General features: G+C 39.7%; 1 protein-coding gene and 1 long non-coding RNA gene across 8 annotated transcripts in view; one reads left to right on the top strand and one right to left on the bottom strand.

The window, feature by feature from the left end:
• The first annotated feature begins 1,980 nt into the window (after positions 1-1,980).
• LOC115351534 lies at positions 1,981-5,794 on the top strand. Its single transcript, XR_003926841.2, has 3 exons — positions 1,981-2,079; positions 5,484-5,543; positions 5,646-5,794. It is a non-coding gene; the product is annotated as an uncharacterized LOC115351534 (long non-coding RNA).
• A 4,423-nt stretch (positions 5,795-10,217) lies between these two features.
• Positions 10,218-20,415, bottom strand: part of TSPAN4 (tetraspanin 4) — a 477,301-nt gene continuing 467,103 nt past the window's right edge. For all 7 annotated transcript variants that reach the window (XM_030038299.2, XM_030038293.2, XM_030038295.1 and 4 more), the window contains one exon: positions 10,218-18,919. In XM_030038299.2, coding sequence (XP_029894159.1) covers positions 18,851-18,919 — 69 coding nt within the window. In that variant the 3' untranslated portion in view covers positions 10,218-18,850. The remainder of the gene's footprint in view (positions 18,920-20,415) is intronic.

Here is a 20,415-nt window from a genome sequence, read left to right as displayed (position 1 = left end):
AATTACCATCACACACATCATTTTAATAGTTAGCAAAGGGGTTTTTTATATCTGTATACAACTAAGTATCTTATCAAGACAGAAAAGAGGATTATCTGACTACTTGCAGGATCACATGGACCATACTTCTGGGATAACAGCATCACATCTTATCTCAGGAAACGTGTCTTTTGTGGTAAGTGTATCTGTCTTGAAAACCAGAGCTGCTGTAGAGTCTTTGTAATGAGAAACTGTTTTAACAGAGAATTGTGGAAAATAAATTGTTTAGCTTGTCTCATTGTGAGATGCTACTTCTTCAAGGAGAATTGCTTTGGTACCTTGTTTTACAGTTCCTTTTTGTTATCATATGTAGGTGTCAAACTCCAGAATTAACTGTAGCTTCCAGGTAAGAAAGTTGGGAGTGATAGAGAAGAGGTAAGGTAGACGGAAGCATGACAATAGGACAACAGCTTCTTTAACCACTTCTTAGTTATAAAGAATTGTTGAGTGAGTTGTATCAATTTAGTGTTGGTTATGGGCTTGGGTAAAAATATAAAATACCTCTTCCATTTCTACTATAAGCTACTAGCAGTAATTATTTTTAAGAGTGGGGGTTGTGTTTGGTGCACACTTCTCTGTGGAGACTGCAAAGTTAATGGATGTTCATAGGAACTGTAATTACAGTCTCTCCTGAATTTGGGACGTGTCTTTTGAAGTTTACTGTTTTGATTAATACACAGTGCAGCTGTTTGACTTCAGTTGAACAAATGGCAGCACAAAGCAGATGGATTCTACTTCTGCAGCTTGAAGAGGTTGTATGTAGCTATTTCCTGAAAATCCCATTCCCTCAGTGATCTCTTTTTTATGTAGTAAGTGAAAATTAACTAAGCCTGAATTGGTGTTTTGTAGTCTACCAGGAAATCACTTTGATACTCTGTGTTGGGGAAAAATATATCTTCTCTTTAGAAAAAAAAAAATCTTTACTATGGAAAGTAACTGGAATAGAATTTGACTAACACTGCTTATTCAAAAAGTTGCAAAAATAAATAGCATCACTTATCTTGTTAGCATTTGAGATTAAAAGCTAACATATGCCTTTAAATGTATTCTATTGGAACGAGAACATTACAACAAAATGTTATTTTGCAAATACATGTGGATGAATGGAATCTAAGATTCAAAATTGAAAACAATTAGTCATTTTATGTTCCTACTTATATCAGTTGCCTTTTTTGGATATATTTTAATGTTTATTTGGTTACAATGTAACTTTAAAAAATATTCTAGGAAAAATACTGTAGAAAACCTGTATGGTATTTTCATAGAAACAAAAAGCCATGTTTCTTACAAGCTCTTAATGAAATAAGCTCTTACTCTAACTTCCAACACATTAGAACTAATTCTCTAGTCAACTGCTGAGGGCAAAGCAGAGGGGTTGCATGTGGCACATAGATGATCATATTTTGATCCATCCATTGTGTGGAGTTTAAATAAGGTAAAATTTAGCGATTGTCTAGCGTGGGAAGGCAAAACAAAATAAACTAAAAAACTGCCCCTCTGTATGAATTCTTAGCTGGCTGCCCAGGTGGGAGTAGAACTTAATCACAGGGCATTACCCCACCCACCTGTTTTTTCGAAGCAGGGTAACGAAGCTCATGTGAAAACATTAAGTGTAGATAAGCAGTATATTGACTTTCTAGAGACTTCCTAACTCTGCTAATTTCATTTACCAGAAGCCACTAATCACAACAGATACACACGTGGTTGTAGAAAGACCCTTCAATTTCTAGATTGAATGCCATGTGTTTTTTGCACAAGTGACTTGCTGTAAGGCTTACAGGATTGTTGCATTTTTCTGGAAATCCAGGCACAGTTTCTTGGAGCAGGGCTGTCTAATGTTCCAGCTCTGTCATCTTCTGTTGTGAAGTTCCTGCTATGTGTATGGCTGCAGCAGGGCTTGCCTGAGTGATATACCTCACCTTTCTTAAAGGTCAGTGTGCGTGGAATAGAAGTCAGAAGATTATGGTGTTTCACCAGTTTTCTCCAGTAGGTAAAGTCTGTACATTATGGTTACCTCTGCTGCTCATCCTACTCAAAAAGGTAAGATTGAATTTTGTTTTCCTTTGTTTATTGCATACATTTGCAAGTGTTAAAGCAGCTCAAAAAACCTTACAGCCATCACCAATTTTCACTAAACATTACTTTTCTATTCTTCCTTATGATCTGCATTTAGGAACGGTCTAGGTAGGCCTTTTGATATATTTCAGTGAGTTTTCTTCCAGTGCAACAGTGGAGAGCCTATACTTTGCTATATATTGTCTTTGCTTGACGGTTGTGGAGGATGGGACTGCGACTAAGAATAGCCAGCAGGCAGTTACTGCCCAATGTAGGAAGTTATTTAGGACTGTGTATATCCATTTTCACCCAATCGTTAATGTTTCTCCCCTGATTTTTCAGGTGAACTCATGTGGGACATTAAAATTAAGTTACTGTAGATTATTTGACTGTTATTACAGTCTTTGCAACCTCTTTGTGTTTTCCTTTGCCCCTTTTGGGGGCTGAACAAAACAAATACTGTGAGCAGACATGCTTTTGCATATCATGAGTAGATGAAGGCCCAGCTGTAGCAGTGTCAGCATTTTTGTGCTGTGGAAGTGAGGGAAAGATGCCTGGGAGTGTTGTGTGACCACACAGAGAGAGAGGAGGAGAGTCATTTGCAAAGCTGGCTCTCTAGTCCTTATAGTTACTACAGTGATATTATGGTAGGGTGGCAAAGCTCAGCTCTGCTCCTAGCAGCTACCTCTGGGCTGATGTCCCCCTTGTATATAAGTGCTGTTTCAGTTGCTGTGATGGGAGCTTTTGTGTAAAACAAGCAGTCATTTTATTTTTGCTCTGCTATTTCATGTCCTTAGTTGAAAAACCTCTGTGCTAATAATCTTTTTCGTTTTGCTCTCATCAAAACAACTGATAAATCTGGCTAAGTGAAAGTCAAAGCTATTGAGCTTATCTGCCTTGCTGACAGTGTGAGGGTCTTCTCAAAATCATTCGCTGCAGAACAACCTGTGAACAACAAGTTGGGGTTGTGTGTGTGCCAAAGTGAACAGAGCGTGCTGCTGTTCTGAGTGATACTGTGAGAAGTGATGAGTCCCTCCCCTCTCCACCACAGATAAAGGGAAAATGGCTTTGCTTGTAGATACAGAGACAAGTAACTCCACAAAGGATAAATGGAAATAGTAATTTGCACAGCATGCAATCAGGTGGAGGAATTAACTGCTGCAGTAAGTCAGAAAGCCACAGACAGTAGCTGGATCTTTAAAAGGCCTGAATGTTTCCCTAGTCATGAGATCACTGAGTATATGCTTGAAAGGGAGAATAATGGTGTTTTAGTCCTCCTGCCATTAGCTAAATCAGTACTCCTGTGAAGCATCTTCTCATCCACCCCCCCCCCCCACGCCCCCCCCCCCCAATATTTGAACATTTTTTCCAGCACCTTGGTATTTCTGGCATTTTCTGCATGTTACCTGGATAAGCTGGGGGTGGGGGGAAGGAAGGATCTGTAGTGGACCACACTTGTATGGCTAAGCTTGTGCTTTTTAATCTTGCTTGTGTATACACTTCAGAGGCTATACTTATCTCCTTTGACAGCGACTGTGTGGTCTCTGTTTGTGTGATGTATGAGTCAAACTGCTGCTCAACTTTCATTTCCAAGCTATTTTCTTTGTAAGTGAAAGCATATTTTTTTGCTGACATTCAAGCGCTGTTGGTGTTCAGGCACCATTGCTGCTTAAAGATTCCACAGGCCCCATTTTGCCACTGACTTGCATGTCTGGGAGCCCATTTGTTTTCTAGGATTGTTGTTGTTTATAATTAAAACAGAATTTAGCAGTGCAGCTGCAGCTTCATTGCAGCTCTTTTAATGAATCTCAAATGAAAACATAATCCTGCTTCATCTCCTGCAGTTGTGTTGACTCAGTGAGAATGGGAGGACTCAAAAGAAGTAATAGTGCCTTTCCCCTGTCCTGCAGAAAATTTAAAATGGTTATTTGGAAGGGCAGAGTAGATGGTGGTTCTGAATGATGAAAAGGAGAACACTTCTGAGAACAGAGTTATGCTGTGAAGTTGTATAGCTCAGCCAGGTTTTTTTTGATAATGCTACTTTTGTAATAATACCCTTTCACTTTTTAAGGTACTTCCACTGGCAGCATCAAATAACTCACTTGGGGCTTTTCTGGGAGTAAATGGTTGCATCTGAATTTACTTCTAATTTCAGAGCAAGCCTAAAATAATGAAAGCTTTGCTTAGTGAGAAGCATTCTACAGTGCAGGTGTCAGGCACTTAAATTTGGGCAGTTTCTTCATGATGATGGGGAGATGTCACCCAGGCTGACTGCAGCCGCTAACAAAGCAGGAGGATAATGGTATGGCTCACTGCACATGAAAATGTTTTTGAATTTCTGATTGTATTGGAGTGGTCTGGAAATGCAGTGCTGAAAGTGAGCAGCACCTGGTAAGCTGTCTGAGTGCTCTAATGGCTTCTCTCTGTCCAGTGCTTCTCTTGCACTGTCAAGCTTTGCTCTCAGACAGGAAAACTTGTGATGCTCAGCTGAAAGTCAGGATTTTGTAAGTAGCCCCTTGAATGTGCATCGCCCTGAGGAAGGATGTTTGGTTTAGTGTCAAAATTATCTGTGTCCTGATAAATGTCTCATCCTTTTGCCGTTACTATTGGAATAGAACAGTTCCAGCTGGAAGGGACCTACAATGATCATCTAGTCCAACTGCCTGACTACTACTGAAAATGTACATCAGAAGTTATTTAGGAGAGTGAAGCTGAGGTCAAATATTTGCACAAAATTAAAGATCCCTACAGTGCTGTGTTGAGTTGCCTTTAAAAGTACCCCTGGTTTTGAGTCTGTGTCATGGGCTGTTCCCCATATATGGTCTATCTCAAAATGCAGATTAGGTGCTAATAGATCTGTCTGCAGGATCTTGGTCTGAGGACTGGTAACACTTTGGAGAATAAACCCCTTTTATTTCCAGTATTTAGAACTGGCTGGTAAAATGTGCATTCATAATAATGGCTGTTCTCCACTTAATTTGAAGTATTCCAGCTCACTTTGGTCAATGTTAAATTAAACTTTAAGAATTAAGAAGGAAAGAAATTAAATTATGATGAGATAGGTCTGCCAAGCTTTGTACTAGGGCACCTCGAATTTATGGCAAGGCGAACTTGGCTTACCTATCAAGAGAGAAGATTCTAAAAGAATTTATTTCAAAAGAAGCTGAAATGTTAAATAAAAATAAGCATCTTGTGGATTGTTCTGCACGTTATCAGAATAATTACTTCCTGTGCTTACATAAGTAACACGTTATTTTTCTTCAAACTGTTTTGCACCTCAAGTGTTTTGTCCATTAGAATGATTGTGTTTTGGTTTTGTTACCACTGCATGAAGAAGCATTTGTAAGCATGTATAGTGAGTATTTCTAAAGACTGTTCTCATAAAATAGGTGTTCAAGTATGGAATAAAGCATGAACAATCTAAGCTAGTGCACACACAAAAAGAACTGGTAAGTGGAAGATCATTTTATTACCAAATCTGCAGTTGTTTCAAGGACTGCCCTGTAGGTCTTACAACAGAATTTGACTATTGTTTATTTGTTTTAAACTAGTCACTTTGCCGACCTTACCATTTCCCTGGTATAGACATATGGGCCACTAGTGGAAGAAGGACAAAGATTTATAGAGTTCTGGGTAAATGCAGAAACCACATTCCTGTGGGCTCTTGTGAAGGGCCATGCTCTGCAGTAATCCAGGACAGCTCTGGAAATTTAAATCTGAGGTACTGACATTCTTATACATAAAAAGCTTTGGGGGGGGCGGGCAAAGAATACACTGCAAGAGTGTATCACTGAATTGAGTTTTGCATATATAGGAGTTAATACATGGGTTATGTGTGTGTGAATGATACCAAATACTGTGATTGTTGTAATCCCCTGTTAATAAAGGGATTGACTTACAGTACAAAAAGACTTAGATAATTCTGCATGCTGTATTATCCCTTCCAAGGGTTTTGAAGCCTTATGGGCTTTCTAGCCCTCAGTACCTCCTTTATTGCAGTACCTGCAGAACTTGTTTTTATGAAATGTTAATCATGGTCCTCAAACATGAATAATGAAGTACTTTGTTCCATACTGATGGGCCTGTAGATGACGTGGGTCAGGGAAACACAAAGCTGAGCCTCAGCTGAACTTTTAGCCAAATACCTCCAAGCAGTAACGTTTGCATTTTGAAATCTGACAAAATCATGGCAGAATTTTGTGAGCGTATTGGTTTTGCATCTACTCTCGTGGGTCCATGTATAAATAGCATAACGGGAATGGCAGTGCCCATGTGTCAGTAGTGTCCCCTAGCGCAGACCAGGGCAGTGCCTCCACCAGTCTGTGCTGAGGTCCCTGGCACAGGAATGCTGGAAGAACCTCAGGCAGCTGCTTGATGTTTTGCTTCATTGTGTTTTACCTCAGCACTAAATCCAGTATTCTAGTTTTGATGCATCTCTAGGTTTGCATGTGTACACACAGACTCTAAGCTCCTTCTTTTCTTTCATTTTTTGGCAACATCCAAGTTTTTTCTGCTGTGGGTGTAATGCCTATCTGACCATCATTTGATATCTGAGCCTGTCTAGAGTCTAGAAAGGGAAATTCAAGTTTATATTTCTGTTTGTAGAGAAGCTGCTGTGCCTCTGATTCCTGGCAGAGGGGTTTCAGCATGTCAGCCCACAGGGGAATGGTGAAGCTGTGCAGAGAGGAGCAGATCTGGCTGCAGTAGAAAACTTGGGTTGGAGAGAAGGGCACAGAGAAAGAAGACAAAAGAATTATCTAATCTGGGAAGGTCTTAGTTCCTCTGACAGTATAGCAAGCCACACTCCACGTGAGCTCACAGGGCTGCTTCAGGGGGCAGCAGGACTGCTTGTACTACAGATCCTCTGTCTCTGAGGCAAGTGGGGTTTCAGCACCCTTGTGGGTACTCCCCAGCCCCTTTCCACAGGAGAGGTGCCAAACAGGACCCTCTCTTGCTCCTGACTTTTCCTGGAGACCATCTGTCTTACTGTTGGGTCCAGTGGAACACCTTAACAGTATGAAAAGCTAAAAATCTCAGCTAAAAGCTTTTCTGGTTTCCCCTACCCCACCCCGAGCTGTGCTAGATCTGAAGTGAACCAGCTGAAATACAAGAGGAAAGTAATCCATCTGACTAGATGCCACACACCACCACCACCCCCTTCCCTGTTAGGGAAAAAATTATTTTTTTCAGAAAATCTTCTATTGGATACATATTCAGCTTATGCATTTTAGTTAGCCTAATTTTTAAGCAGAACCTATCTTGGCTGAATGCTTTTTAAAATAATATAATGGAAAGTAGCAGAGATAAAATAACAGACGTGCTGCTGGTCCTGCTATCTTTAACCAGCTGTTTGTCTGTGTCTCTTCCTGTAGTGCTTCCCATCAGCATTATCAGAGTAGTGTGAATCCTGCCATGAACCTCTTTCTAATTACTAAGCTGGCATTTCAAGGCAGGAGAAAAGTGAGCTTTTGTCCTTCAGAGTTAAGCCTGTGAACCTCTGTTCACAGAGACAAGTGGGGGAGAATGTGACTGCAGGGAAACATGGGCTGCTTTAAAATGAATGGATTTATTACACAATTCTGCTAGTGTGGGGACATTTGCCTTTATCTAATACCACTCTGTGTGTGTGTGTATATATATATATTTAGTGGGAAAATGTTTATCTTCTGTGCAGTGTTTAGGATTTCTCAGTCATACAGAAGTACTTAAGATTAAGACCTTAATATTTAATAAGCTCTCTATTGTTAGAGAGCAAGTGAGCCTGCCAATGTGAGATTGGGCTGGCAGCTCAGTGGATTAATGGAAACATAGAGCTGGATTTAAAAGCCCTGAATGATAATCTTTAAATATGCTTAGGCATTGTGGTTGTGCAATTTCCCTGGGGAATCATCGTATTCTCTGCTTCAAAAATTCCACTGAAGACATAACTGAAACTACAGCACAACCTTGCCTACTGGCAAATCTACTTTCATTCCTGGGGCTTAAATTCCTTCTGTGTACATTGGTACACCCACTGTGTCATTCCTTGTGGGTTTTCACTTCTTACTATATTGTTGCTACAGGAACAATTTTACACAGACCTGAAAAACAACAGTTGCAGAGCTGAGCAACTTTCCTACCTGAACAGATATCTTGTTTAGACTTTCAAATAAGCAAATGGTGCTATTTGAAAATACTGAAGTGAAAATTATGTTGAGGATTGTGATATGTGCTCTCAACAAGGTAGCCAGAAAAAAAGACTGTCTTGGCTGGCTGCCTGCCTTTTTTTTTTTTTTTTTTTTTTTTTTTAACTCCTGTCTGTGAAATTTGTGGTGCTTCTGGTTCCTGTAACCCATTTCAATAGTACTTCATTGTCTGATAGAGATCTGAGTAGTCCCACTGCAATGATAGTGTAGACACAATGTGATGCATTCTGGGATGCCTTCAGAGAAATTGAAAGGCTTGAGAATATTTTCATTGTGGGAGATTGCTTTTTCTTATTTATATAAGAACTTACCAGTCTGAAAGGTGTCTGGACTTAGAGCTGACTTACTTGTGTACACATTTCTGGGGATTATCTCAATTTGAATTTAATTTGCCACTTCACTTCATGCTATAAAGCTCTCAGGGAATCTTTAATTTTCAGTGAGAGCTCACTAAATTAAAATGAAAATTAAATAAGCTTGCATTGTCAGCACTGAGAATGGCAGTGTTGTCCCAAATTTCTGTTTATATTTCACCAAAGCTGCTTGTGCAAATAAGGCACTAGGGCACTGAGTTTTTCGGTACTAGATCTGATTATGTAGCTGAACACCCTTACGTTCTGTGTAATTGCACTGATATTAAGAAAGCTTTCTAACTTGCAGGATACTGTGCTCCTTGTGACCAGTGACACATCAGCTGTGACATGCTGAGTTCTTTTAAATGTCATGGATCTCAGCAGTTTTCAGTAATGTTTAAATTACATATAAATTCACACCCACTGCTCCCTGGATTGATCTCCTGTGAGGCTGGAGGTACTGAAGGTTGGAGGATGTAAGAGAAATAAATGAGTGTCTGTACCCCTTGTAACTGTTTTCATCATCTGGGTATTCCAGTGTCCTTCAGTAGCTCTGTGAACCCACAGTACCTAGGAGGGGAGTAGATGGGATTGCAGTCGGAACAGGATGAAAGAAAGACCAAAGGAAAAAAGGTAAACAAAATCGCACTGAACATTTATATGCATACCTTCAACCTTGTATACGCTAGATGAGGTTGGTGACCTCCCCCTTCTCCTGGTGACAGTCTCAGCTGCAGTGCCTCTGCTAGTTAGTTACCTGTATGACTGCCGGGGGTGGTAAGATGAAGACTCTATCGAAGGGATGGACTGATTGCCCCTGGCTGCAGTACCAGTAGGGCATCACAGCTTTTGTCATACAGATCTGAATCACAGCATGCTACAGAGGACTGCTTTAGTCCTAGAACTGAGAGAACCACCATCTACGCAAGACTCAAAACCCCTAAATCTGCTATATCCCACAGACTAGGAGCAACAGTTTATAGAGAGACTTTATACACGCTGCAGCCCTGATTCAGTTCTGGGAGCATCTTTCTAAAAGAACACTGTGTCTGTTGTGAATGACCTGACCGCGTATTTCATGGGATACTGCTCTATTTTTGTACCTTATAGTGGGGAAAAACAGTCTGCTTGGGTGCCCAGTGTTGTCTGCCCAGGTCTCTTGTCCATTTCCAACCTCTCTCATATTTTTCATCTATGTTTTTTCATACGTGTCATTTTTAGTTTCCCTTTTCTTCCTTGCCGTTCCTGGTGCAGAAGTCTGGATAAACTGGAGTCCTGTGTAATCCATAGTAAAGATTGCTTGCATTGGAATATTCTAGTTCTGAGAACATCATATGTACATAGATTTCTGAATGTACATTAACTCTTGATTCCATCAGGAACAAGAGAGTGTGATTTGCAGCAAGCTTTTAATTGTGCCAGTGTTTCACATGATAATTTTTCTTTTAAACCTGCAAGCACTTATTTCAAAGGACCTTTTGATAATGAAAGTTGTATTGTGTCAGGGTAACCAGCTGTGGTGCACAGTTAGGAATAAGAAGGTGTTTGATAGGGAAGAACTTTAATGCATGGACTTCACAGGAAGGAGATTTAAAACTTCAATTTTTATTAGCACCAAATATCAAGCAAGTTCCATGACAACAAGCTGTACTTCCAAGCTGGTGAGTTATTTTGTTTAGGGAAAGTGAGCTGGTAATTATGACACATCAATTCAGTCTATATACTCTCTTGTGTTTGCATTTGCAAATCCATAATTCCTTCAGTTGTGCACAGGTCACAATTTCTGTTCTTCCCCCCCAAAGTAGGAGTACTTTTAACCATGAGGTTTAAAGGCATCTCTGTCCTTGAGAGACCAAGTAGCATAACTTAGCTGCTCACCTAATAGTCAAAGAATAGTCAAAGCACCTCTGGCTTCTAGGGGGAAATATTCCCATTTCTCTTTCTAACATACTTATGGGTCCAGTTCCCACAGCTGAGATCACAGCATGAGGAATTTCCCCAAATAGTTTCAGTTGTAGCTCCACGCAGCCTCCCTATTCAACTAATGCCAACATGACTTTCAAATAAAATTAATACAGGTGCAAAGGTTGTGGCCATTGGTGGGGAGGGAGGAGGGCTGTGTGGTGCTCTGAGGATTATAAAGAAGCTTTTAGTGACTTTGACTGCAATAAGTGATCTGGTATAGGCTCATAGAGTGAGAGGAGGGGTTCCAAGAAAGCACTAGAAGCAGCACCATAGAGAAGTGCTCTTTTCCTGGAGTACTTGCAAATGCTTCATCTTAATTGAGTTTGTAAACAGCTGTAACTCCCTTGAGGGGAGGGTTCAATTCCTTGAGAAATGAGAGCCTGAAAATGAGAGAATTGAGAATTGCTTTTTTTTTTTTTTTTTGTAGAAGTTATCTTGACAATTAGGCTGCCACAGTACAAAATGTGGGGATCCATATGCTGCTCCAGTCACCTCAATAGTGTGTGGAGGAAGCATGTAAGCATTTCAAAAGAACAGCAATGGCAACGTTTCTAGGCCGAGGCATTTTTTAGCTCAGTATTCTGGGTGCTTATTATCCAAGCTGAGATATAATATCAGAATCAGTTAATTGCATCTGTGGATGATACAATAACACTGAACAAGTTTCAATTGGATTAAAAGAAAAAAAAAAAAGGGAAGAAAAAAATCCCCACAGCATTAGTTTCTCTGGAGAATGCTAAACAACTAGTGACAGTTCTGGCTGGTAACAGTGCTCACCTACCCACTCCACTGGCAGGCTTGCATCGGGGAACGGAGGACATTGAGAGTAATTCAGATTCAGTCACTAGTTAGGTCCATAACTAGGCTGACATGAGTTACTTGGTTACAGTACTCACTTTTCTCTGCTGTGTAGGGACTATGGTCTCCTAACTCAATGTCAGACCTGAACTTTTTAAAGCCATGCAGGATGTCTATCCTTGGGCACTTAAAGTTATAAAATACAAATAACTGAATCCCCTCTGCGTTTGGCAGACTGGGACCTTGATTAACCAGGTGTCCCTGTGTGCAGAACAGCAGATTTAAAGGGTGCAGTAGAGATGGAAGGGTTGGAGCAGCGATGGGCTTAAGCTTTACAGCCAAGGAAAGGTATTTGTGGAGGAGGGAGATGATGAGGTGCATCTGAATAGACTTTCGCAAACCAGTTCCTGAAATCCCTTTATTTCTATAGTAATTTTTAGGATCTTCAGGATGAATGCTTTACATCTGAAACTCTTGTCGCTGTCCATATGGAAAAATAAACACATAAGCAATACACATTAACAGTTGGGGTTTTTTTATGCTGTACTTTGTATATAATTAAATCTATATAAAACAGTTATATATTTTATTTTGTTGGCTGTGATTTGAACCATACTCTGTACTAGCAGTGCCATGGGAATGTAAGGGGATGTTTATAGTGGATAAGGATCCCATCCTTTCAAGTTTCCTTGTACTTGTGGTTACAGGAGTATTAACTCTATTAAGCAATTCTGTAGTAACAAAATGTTCTGCCTAAACAATTTCTGCATGAAAGGTACCAGGGAGTTGTTTGAGAAACCAGTTTAACTGATCAGCCATTTCTTCATTAAAAAAACATGCATTGCAAGATGACTTGTAGGCCCTCTGTGTAGCTGTCTAACATGTACTGGTGTAGATTTGGTAGTGAATGCTTTCTGGCTGTTGGAGGGAAGAATGTAGACTAAGCTGCTCTTGCAGGTCAACAAAAAACGTATGATTTCTAGTGAACAGAATAATGTACAGTATTTCTATGGGGAAACAGTTTTATGGGGCTGTGGGGAAGCAAGGCCTAGGGTAAAATGACCTACATAGGCACCTGATGGGATTTCAGAAAAACAGCCTTTCAAATTGCATTCACTAGGTGAGTTAATAATGACAGATTCTTCATTGGTTTGGGATTTTTAACATATGGGAACGTAAGAAACATAGGGCTCTGTATTTTGCACTTTTGATGTGTCAAGACAAAACTTTGGATGAAGTTTCATCAGCTACCCTTAAGTCTCTTTGAAAATTATCACCATGCAGACAGAAAGTACTTTGTATTACACAGCTGGTATAATCAGCTAAGCCTGATATTCCCAAGTTGCGTTAAGTACATTCAAGAAAAATAGCAGGATGTCAGCTGAAATACTAGGTTAGTTGTTATTAATAGGAACACCTCTGTCTGTACTAACATGTAGTTCAAAAAGCAAAGACAACTGAACTAGGATAGCTGCTGGGGGAAGGTACACTGGGCTTAGTTTTTTGAAACAATGAGATCTTGAAAATCAATAGTGTACTATATTACCCACATTTAAGCTTTAGTGGAAAGATAAATTAGGCTGTAAAGGTAATACAACTGCTCTGGGCCCAGGTATTTCTGTAAGAAACATTAAGTTAGCATTCCTGAAGTATAGAACCAGTGGTGAATAAATGAAATAGAAAGGCAGCATGTTCAAATCCACAGAAGAAGGGTTCTTTCAAATGTATACAGCACGATGAAATTGTGAAATTCACTGCTACAATGTAAGACTGAAGTGGAAAGTTTCACAAAATCGAAACAGATTAAAGATAGATGTGGTTAATGAGACCATCTAGTGGTACACTTAACGGGATGAAGAAAATTCAACAAATATAAACATGCCTACTGAATTGAGGGAGTTGTAAGAAACTTCCACCAAAGGTTTGGGTTATCCTTTATGAGGTTTCCTGCAACAACTACTAAAACCTCTGGGTCTCCACTTTCAGGCCACATCTACCCTTACATTTTCAATAGTATGCCTGTGCGGTTGCTCAGAATGCACCCAGTTTAGAGGCAATTTCACTTGCGAAGCTGTTTGACCTGGAGGGTACAATAAATTATATTGAAAAAGGCAGCATTAGACATGACTTCAGACAAGGTACCTGGCTAACCAGACCTTTTTCTGATCTGACATAGTAGGAGTTGTTCCATTTTAACAGAGTCTGGTGTTTATTTTGTAAGTTTTTTCCTATGTAATTTCTGAATCTAAGCAACTACCTCAGAAAGAGAAGTCCTTTTGTTTCAAAATTATCAGTAACAGACAAGTTCTAAACAGAAAATAATTGGTTTCAGGTCTAAGTAAGTATTTTGTTACACTGTAAACCTGATCTCCCAGTATTTTCTGAATCGTTATTGACTATCACATAATGTCAGGTTGCCCTTAAGAGGAAACAGAAGGGGGTGTAAATTTACCTGGGAATGGTAAGCCACTTAATAATATTAATAATAATATCAATAAGGAAGGATAGGTCAAATCAAAGATAGATAATGAGAAATGACAAAAAAGTATGCTGTGTTGTTTGGTTTTTTTTTCATTGCTTATACTGTATGTGTGCACTTGCACACACACCCTTGGGTGTGTATATACTCTATATCTTGTAGTGTAGTTGAGTATAAAGAATACAAAAGACATTCTGTTGTAAACTTTAAAGAATATTTAATAACTTTTAAAAATAAAATGTATATCTTAAATTTTGTTCTTCATATGAATGCACAAAAATGTATCACTGTCATTGCAGCGACAAAATCCAAAGAACTAAGGAGACCTGACCACTGTGGTAAGATATCGGTGACAACCTAGGGGAATTCACAATGGAATCCAAACAAAATTTCCCATGGCGAGTCCTGACTTGTTTTCTTACTGTGAATTGTCTAACTCGGTATCTATGAAGGTCATTCACACTTAGCAAGAATCCTTGCAGACAAAGTTAATAAAGAGTCTGGTTTTAAAATAAATGCCACAATCAACTCCTGGCTTCTGTTGCTTACCTTTGGTGCCATACTTATAGCACAACAATGAAGCTAAGGGGTAAGTGAAAGGCTTCACCTTTCTCCATGCTAACAACCTCCTGTCCCATCTATGAATGAGGCAGCTGGGAGCCATGTGTGCTGAAAGATGTAACCAGTTCTTAATTAGTTTGTGGGAAGTGAGGGGTTTGGGTGGATTTGCATAACAGCAATATTGCTGATGCAAGATAAAATATTTCTACAGCTTCTGTGTAGTTCCTTCCTCTCCATATTATGAATCATACAATGCTACATTCAAATGGTAATTATTAAATGGAAGAATAAACCTTTACGAATTTATATTATTTGAGGGGGAGAACAAAGAAGTACTCATAGAACAGAAACTGGAGTGAATTTCAGTGATTGTGCACTACACGATGTGTAACTAAATAATACTGGTTTGTACAAGCAATAAGATTTGGCTGCTACTGCCAGTTACTGTACAGGAAAATAAATCATATTCTATTAAATATATATACATATATATGTATATTATTGTAACTGTGAAGATGAAAAGCCACAAGTATAGTGGACTGAATCTAAAAGCTAAATCCTGATGTTGCTGGATTCAGTAGGTCCAGCCACGTGCACTGTGCCTTCACATCTTGTTAAGCAGAAAGAGCAATGAGTATAAATTAGGAGTGCTGTCCTTCAGAGTCTTTGTTGCCTTTGGTTCTGTCTTTAATTTAAATATATTGAGTCCTCCTTCGTGTTTAAAGAAGTGAAAATAATATAAAAGACTTTACTAAAGGTGACAAAACACCAATGGAAGCAACTGGAATGCCTTCTGTCTTGCTCTGCATACATATGATATAAGCAGCCTTTAAATGGGTATTAGGTACTACAGGGTATTTATTTATAATCAATCAACCGGTTCAACATGAAGTTTTATGCATAATATGGAACTATCTTTTTTTGTTTTTTAAAAAAAGATTCTTGCTGTTACATACCACAAAATATTCTGTCTTTGTCAGCAGAGAAAGGATGCAATGCTTTTAAAAAGAAAATATGCTAAGTCTGAGGCTTGTTATATGCAGTATGTTCAGAGGTTTGAAATTGGATTGTGCTGGTAATGCTTTAAGCACCATAACATCTGCTTGGCCTGTGTGTAGAGAGTTAATAACATCAAATAAAGAAAATAGTCTGGTTCAAGTTATAAACAAGTTGCAGTAGCATCTCAGTTGGCAGTGTAAGGGTAGTATTTAAAAAAAGAATTATTAGCAGCCATGGGTGTTTGTTTTGGGTTGCAGGGTTTTTCTGGGTTGGGTGGGTTTTTTTCCTCCTTTCTTTCTTTTCAGCAGTTAGTGCTGTATGTTTCTGTTGCAGTGACTGGGATTTACAAAATGAATATTGCTTATACTCCTTATAGATACCTGTTTTTGGAAAACCAACGCAGTTTATTTTGTTGTAAAGACACCTAAACTGTGGAAAATAATTAGAGGGAACTACAAAGTGTGACTTTTCTTCAGTCTCTCTTTCTCACTTTGTTTCTTCTGTAGATTTAGCTGAAGTCTAGCAGTCTTTTCTAAGAAAGAGCTCAGCACATATTATTGGGAGACTCACAAGATGCAGGCTTGTGAGCTGTCTTCTCCCACCACCAGGCAAATTGATGAGAGTTGCCCTCTGTGGGAGCTGTGCTGCACAATGGTTTAATCTTATCAGCTGAGCCATCAGCAGCCTGCTGTCTCTGTGTTAATTTTTAATGGCAGGGATCACTACAAATAGACCTGTCTACCTTTTATCTTTCTTAAAAATCGATGTTTTATTAATGTATTCATCACTCTGTTATGCTGCTTTTCAGTGGTGGAAGCTCTGAGCTGTCAGCAGGAGCACCTGTGTGTACAAACTATAAACCATGGCAAGAACTAATGGTACATCTAACCTGGAATCATGTCTATGCAGGTAAGAAAGCAACGTAGCGGAGAGAGGGAAGGAATGAACTGACTTACACCATCTTTCGAAGAGCAGGACTGTTGCCAGGTCAGCCTGGGCTGAGGAAGCAGACAGCATTGAGACTGGCGATTGTAACACCCAGAGTAAGTCTCTTGCTTGGGGTGCAGGGTGCCTGTGTGTGGGCTACTCAGTTTAACCTCCGGCTTGGGTTGAGGTCTGTTAACATTTGTCAAGGCTTGTTAGCATGGCAATAAAATCCTTCAGTGGTGGTAGCTGCTGTGATAGTGAGTGATTGGGAAGCCACATAAAATGCATGCAAGGACTACGTTACTTTCAACTTAGCCTGCACAGCTAAATGCCCTATGCTACAGAGGTTGATGTGTAAAGGTGGGGGTTAAGATTGTGGAAGATACTTGCTCTTTCACACACCAGACTGTCCTAAGCACTTCCCCACAAAATATGGAGCCTAAGGGGGTGAGATGACTGCAGGAAATCAGCAAAGAAAGAGGAAAAAAAAAAAAACCAAAACCCAAAAAACCTAAGCAGTGGGAGTAGTATTTGTCAATGGTGCAGGTCCAGAAGAGTGTTACTTAATGGGTGTTAAGGATATTGTTCAATAGGCTGTGAGTTGGTGAGTCCAGCTTTACTGCTGGCAATTGCCTTTAAATCAAAGTAAGCAAAATGTCACTCATAGCTGAGACCTGCTGTTGTAAGCAGTAAAGGTACAGGTTTTTTTGCCTGAACTTAATGCATGCTTTTAGTCTGTCACGGTAGGAATGGCTGCATTGAGCTTTCTGGGAAAACAGGGGCACCATGGTTGTCTTTCTGGTCTATCGTCAGTGGCTGAGTGGTCCTCAAAGGCTGGCTGCAGGGAGCTGGCCAGCTGCATTGCTCTGTTTGCCTCTTCCCTGCTGTGTCCTTTCCCTGGGGTGACAGGGAGAAGCTGAAGCACATGTGCAATATCTGCAGCTGCTTGCTGATGGGGTATTGTTTGTTTGAACAATAGGAAATGTCTGATTCTTGACCTCATGATGAGAGGGCGTGCAAAGAAGGGTGCTACATAAATTACTTCTGTTACCAGTGCAGGGTGGGGAAATTGGACAATTGGTGGCTGTTTTCTGGCTAAGGAAAGTTATGATTTTGATTTCTGCAAATTCTAGAAAGTGTGGGGCATATTCTAGCCAACAGCCAGGCAGAGGAAGATGGGTTTGAAAAGCAGAACTGAGAGGTGACTCCAGTTCTAACAAAGACTGATGTGTCTTGGCTGTTGTAAGCATGCAGTTGGCGGGGCGGGGGGACACAGAAAAAGCTAAGCATAAAAACATCTGAAGTCTTAATAACTCTCACAAAAATGGGCAACGTGCAAAAGATTTTTCCTCAACAAGGCAACTCTATCATACCTGCAGATGATGATATCCCAAAGTAAATTAATGAAATGGTGACATTCAGGGAAGGAACAGCTGACAGCTTTGTATGATCTTCAAGTGTGGAAATGAGTGATATTTTTTGGCAAACTAACTTGAAACAGGGATGATAAAAAATAAAACCATAGTAGAATGACAGAGAGAGCCCACTCACAAGTTGTTTACTGAAATGAAGATACAGCTGAAAGTAATTACTTGTTTCCCAGAGGTATAAGTGATAGTGCTTCCTACAAGAAATAATACTTGGTTATTTCAGTTGGAATGTAAAATGGGATAGAAAGGTTCCCTCTTTCTGAGGTTAGATGCTGGGTATTTCACCTCCTTTCAGAACAGTATGTGTATATGAATGTAATATATATTACATATACAGTCAAGCATCTATATGCCGCTGGCAATTAATAAGTGAGACAATGTCCAATATTGTTTTCCCTTAAAAGCCAGATCTCACTGTACAGATTATGATTAAAAGCCTGACTTTGCAGCGCATAAGATTAAAAATACTCCTTTAAAATAACACATTTCTGAAGATGATCCTCTCCTGGCTAAAAAATCATCTTGAGACACTTGGAGGCAGGGCTGCTTGATCTTGACATTTTAGCTGTGTGCAAACTGTAGTAAAATTACAATTGCATTCAGCACTAGCTACTCTGTACCTTCTTTCCATGCTGAAGAATACTCATTTTCTATGCCCTTTCTTCCGGACCATGAAATGCGGGAAGGCAACCTGGCAGGTTTTGCAGAGGTTGTCTCAGTGCAATCTTTTCCTAACATCGGTTTGCAGATCAGCCCCTCATAAGCAGCCTCCTTTGCTTTGCGATTGGCCATAGAAAAGGAACCATTGCTCTTTGGAGGTTTTCTTCTGTTTAAAGACAAGGCTGCTTCTTACCTGTGCCAGTTCAAGTACTGACTTTTTCTTTTCTTCCTCCTTCAGTAAAGTGGGGTGATTCACAAAATCTTCAGAAAGATAGCACTATACACAGTTTGTAGTACAAAGGAGGGCGGGGGGGGGGGGGGGGAAGGTCAGATGAATGAGCATGAAGGAGATTTCTCCTGTGTCCTTTGGAGGAGGAGCAGAAAGATTGGGAATGGTATCTATGCACAGTAGGTGTCTGCCTTGACTACCTGACAATACATGGTCATTGCAAAGGTGAGTCCGAGAATCTAAGAGAAAACAAACAATTAATTGTTTTTCAGTAAGTAAAAAAAAATCCTATTTATTGAAACAAACAAACAAACAAACAAGCCAGAAAAGCATGCTTACACTGGTTTTGTTCACACACAGGAAGACACATTGCATACTGCTTTTCCTGCCGGTTCATGTCCTTGTTCCTTTCCTAGTTTCTGCCTGCCTTTTGTCCTTATCTGTATTGCTGTTTTACGGAATGAGCCATGAGAGCATGGGAGAGGCGATTTCTCCATGAAAAGCAGCCACCAGATACTGGGAAGAGGTATATCGAAAAGAAATGTTTGGGTGTCTTTTGCTCGAAAATATTTTATAGTACCAACCCACAGCTGTGGGGCTGTGTGGTTATCTCTGCAGCTATTGCTTTGAAAGACAATCAGGTTCATCCCTGACCCAAAGGATGCTGTGGTTTAGTTTACTGTGCTTTACTTTTCCAAGCGTATGTGCGCACAGGTCCCTGTGGGGGAATCGCTGGGGACTGTCCATGCATTAATCATAACCATCAATGCCTCATCAACAATGTATGTGTCTTTCTACTCGGCCTATTCAAGAGAAGCAGCAGGGAGGTGGTGGTTCTTCTCCCAGCAAAACTACTGACCTGCTGTGCTGCCTCTGGTAGATTACTTCATCAGAAAAAGGGATGGAGAAGAGAGTCTTATTTTCAGCTGAAGTACTTAGATGAATGTACTAAGTGGTTGTTACTATTCCTTTGCAACACCACTGTAAAAATTGTCATTGAAATAAAGGTAGAAATTTTTTGTATGAATTTTATTTTAAGCACTTAATTTGACCACTTCAAATTTAGTCTTTACATAAATAGTTGTTCCTGTTAATGAGTATTTTGAAGGAGTACATGAATAACACACATACTACTTCATAAATAACAGCTTTATAACTTTTTTTTTTCCTTCATTTCCCATTCTTCCACAGTGATGTAAGGTTGTTAGGCTTTAGTGTGCTGTTTTACAGTAAGCACATACCTTTTGGAAGTATCCCCCTGAACACTGTGCCTAGCAAAGGAACACCTTCAGGGACAGCTGCATAATAAAACCTTGGTGGCTGAATTTGGTTTATAATTTTGAGCATGCATGACTGAAGAAGATTTTCTGCCACATGTGCTATATATCCTTCAAGTTGTGTCACTGTATGATTCTAACTATAACCATTGTTAATGTGAAAAACAAAAGCTGTCACATGCTTATGGCCAGAACAACATTGTAACAGCAACAATAGCAGGAGCCCAATTCATTTTAGGTGACAGTGCATCAAAACTTTTGGTTTTGGCTGCTGGAAGACAGCCTAAAAATCTTTTGTGTTCTGAGGTGTTTTCTCTGTATTTCACAGCATTTACTAGGAATATCAATTAGCATTTTTAAATTGTCTGACATGTTTTCTCCCATGAAAACTAGTAATGTCTTTCTGTCAGAAAGATATTATTCTCTTTAATATACTAAATATAATCAAGGTCTATGAG

The sequence above is a fragment of the Aquila chrysaetos genome, chromosome 16 (genome assembly GCF_900496995.4).
Source record: "Aquila chrysaetos chrysaetos chromosome 16, bAquChr1.4, whole genome shotgun sequence".
Lineage (NCBI taxonomy): Eukaryota > Metazoa > Chordata > Aves > Accipitriformes > Accipitridae > Aquila > Aquila chrysaetos.
Note: the sequence above shows the minus strand (reverse complement) of the source record. Positions and strands in the feature narration are given on the sequence as shown.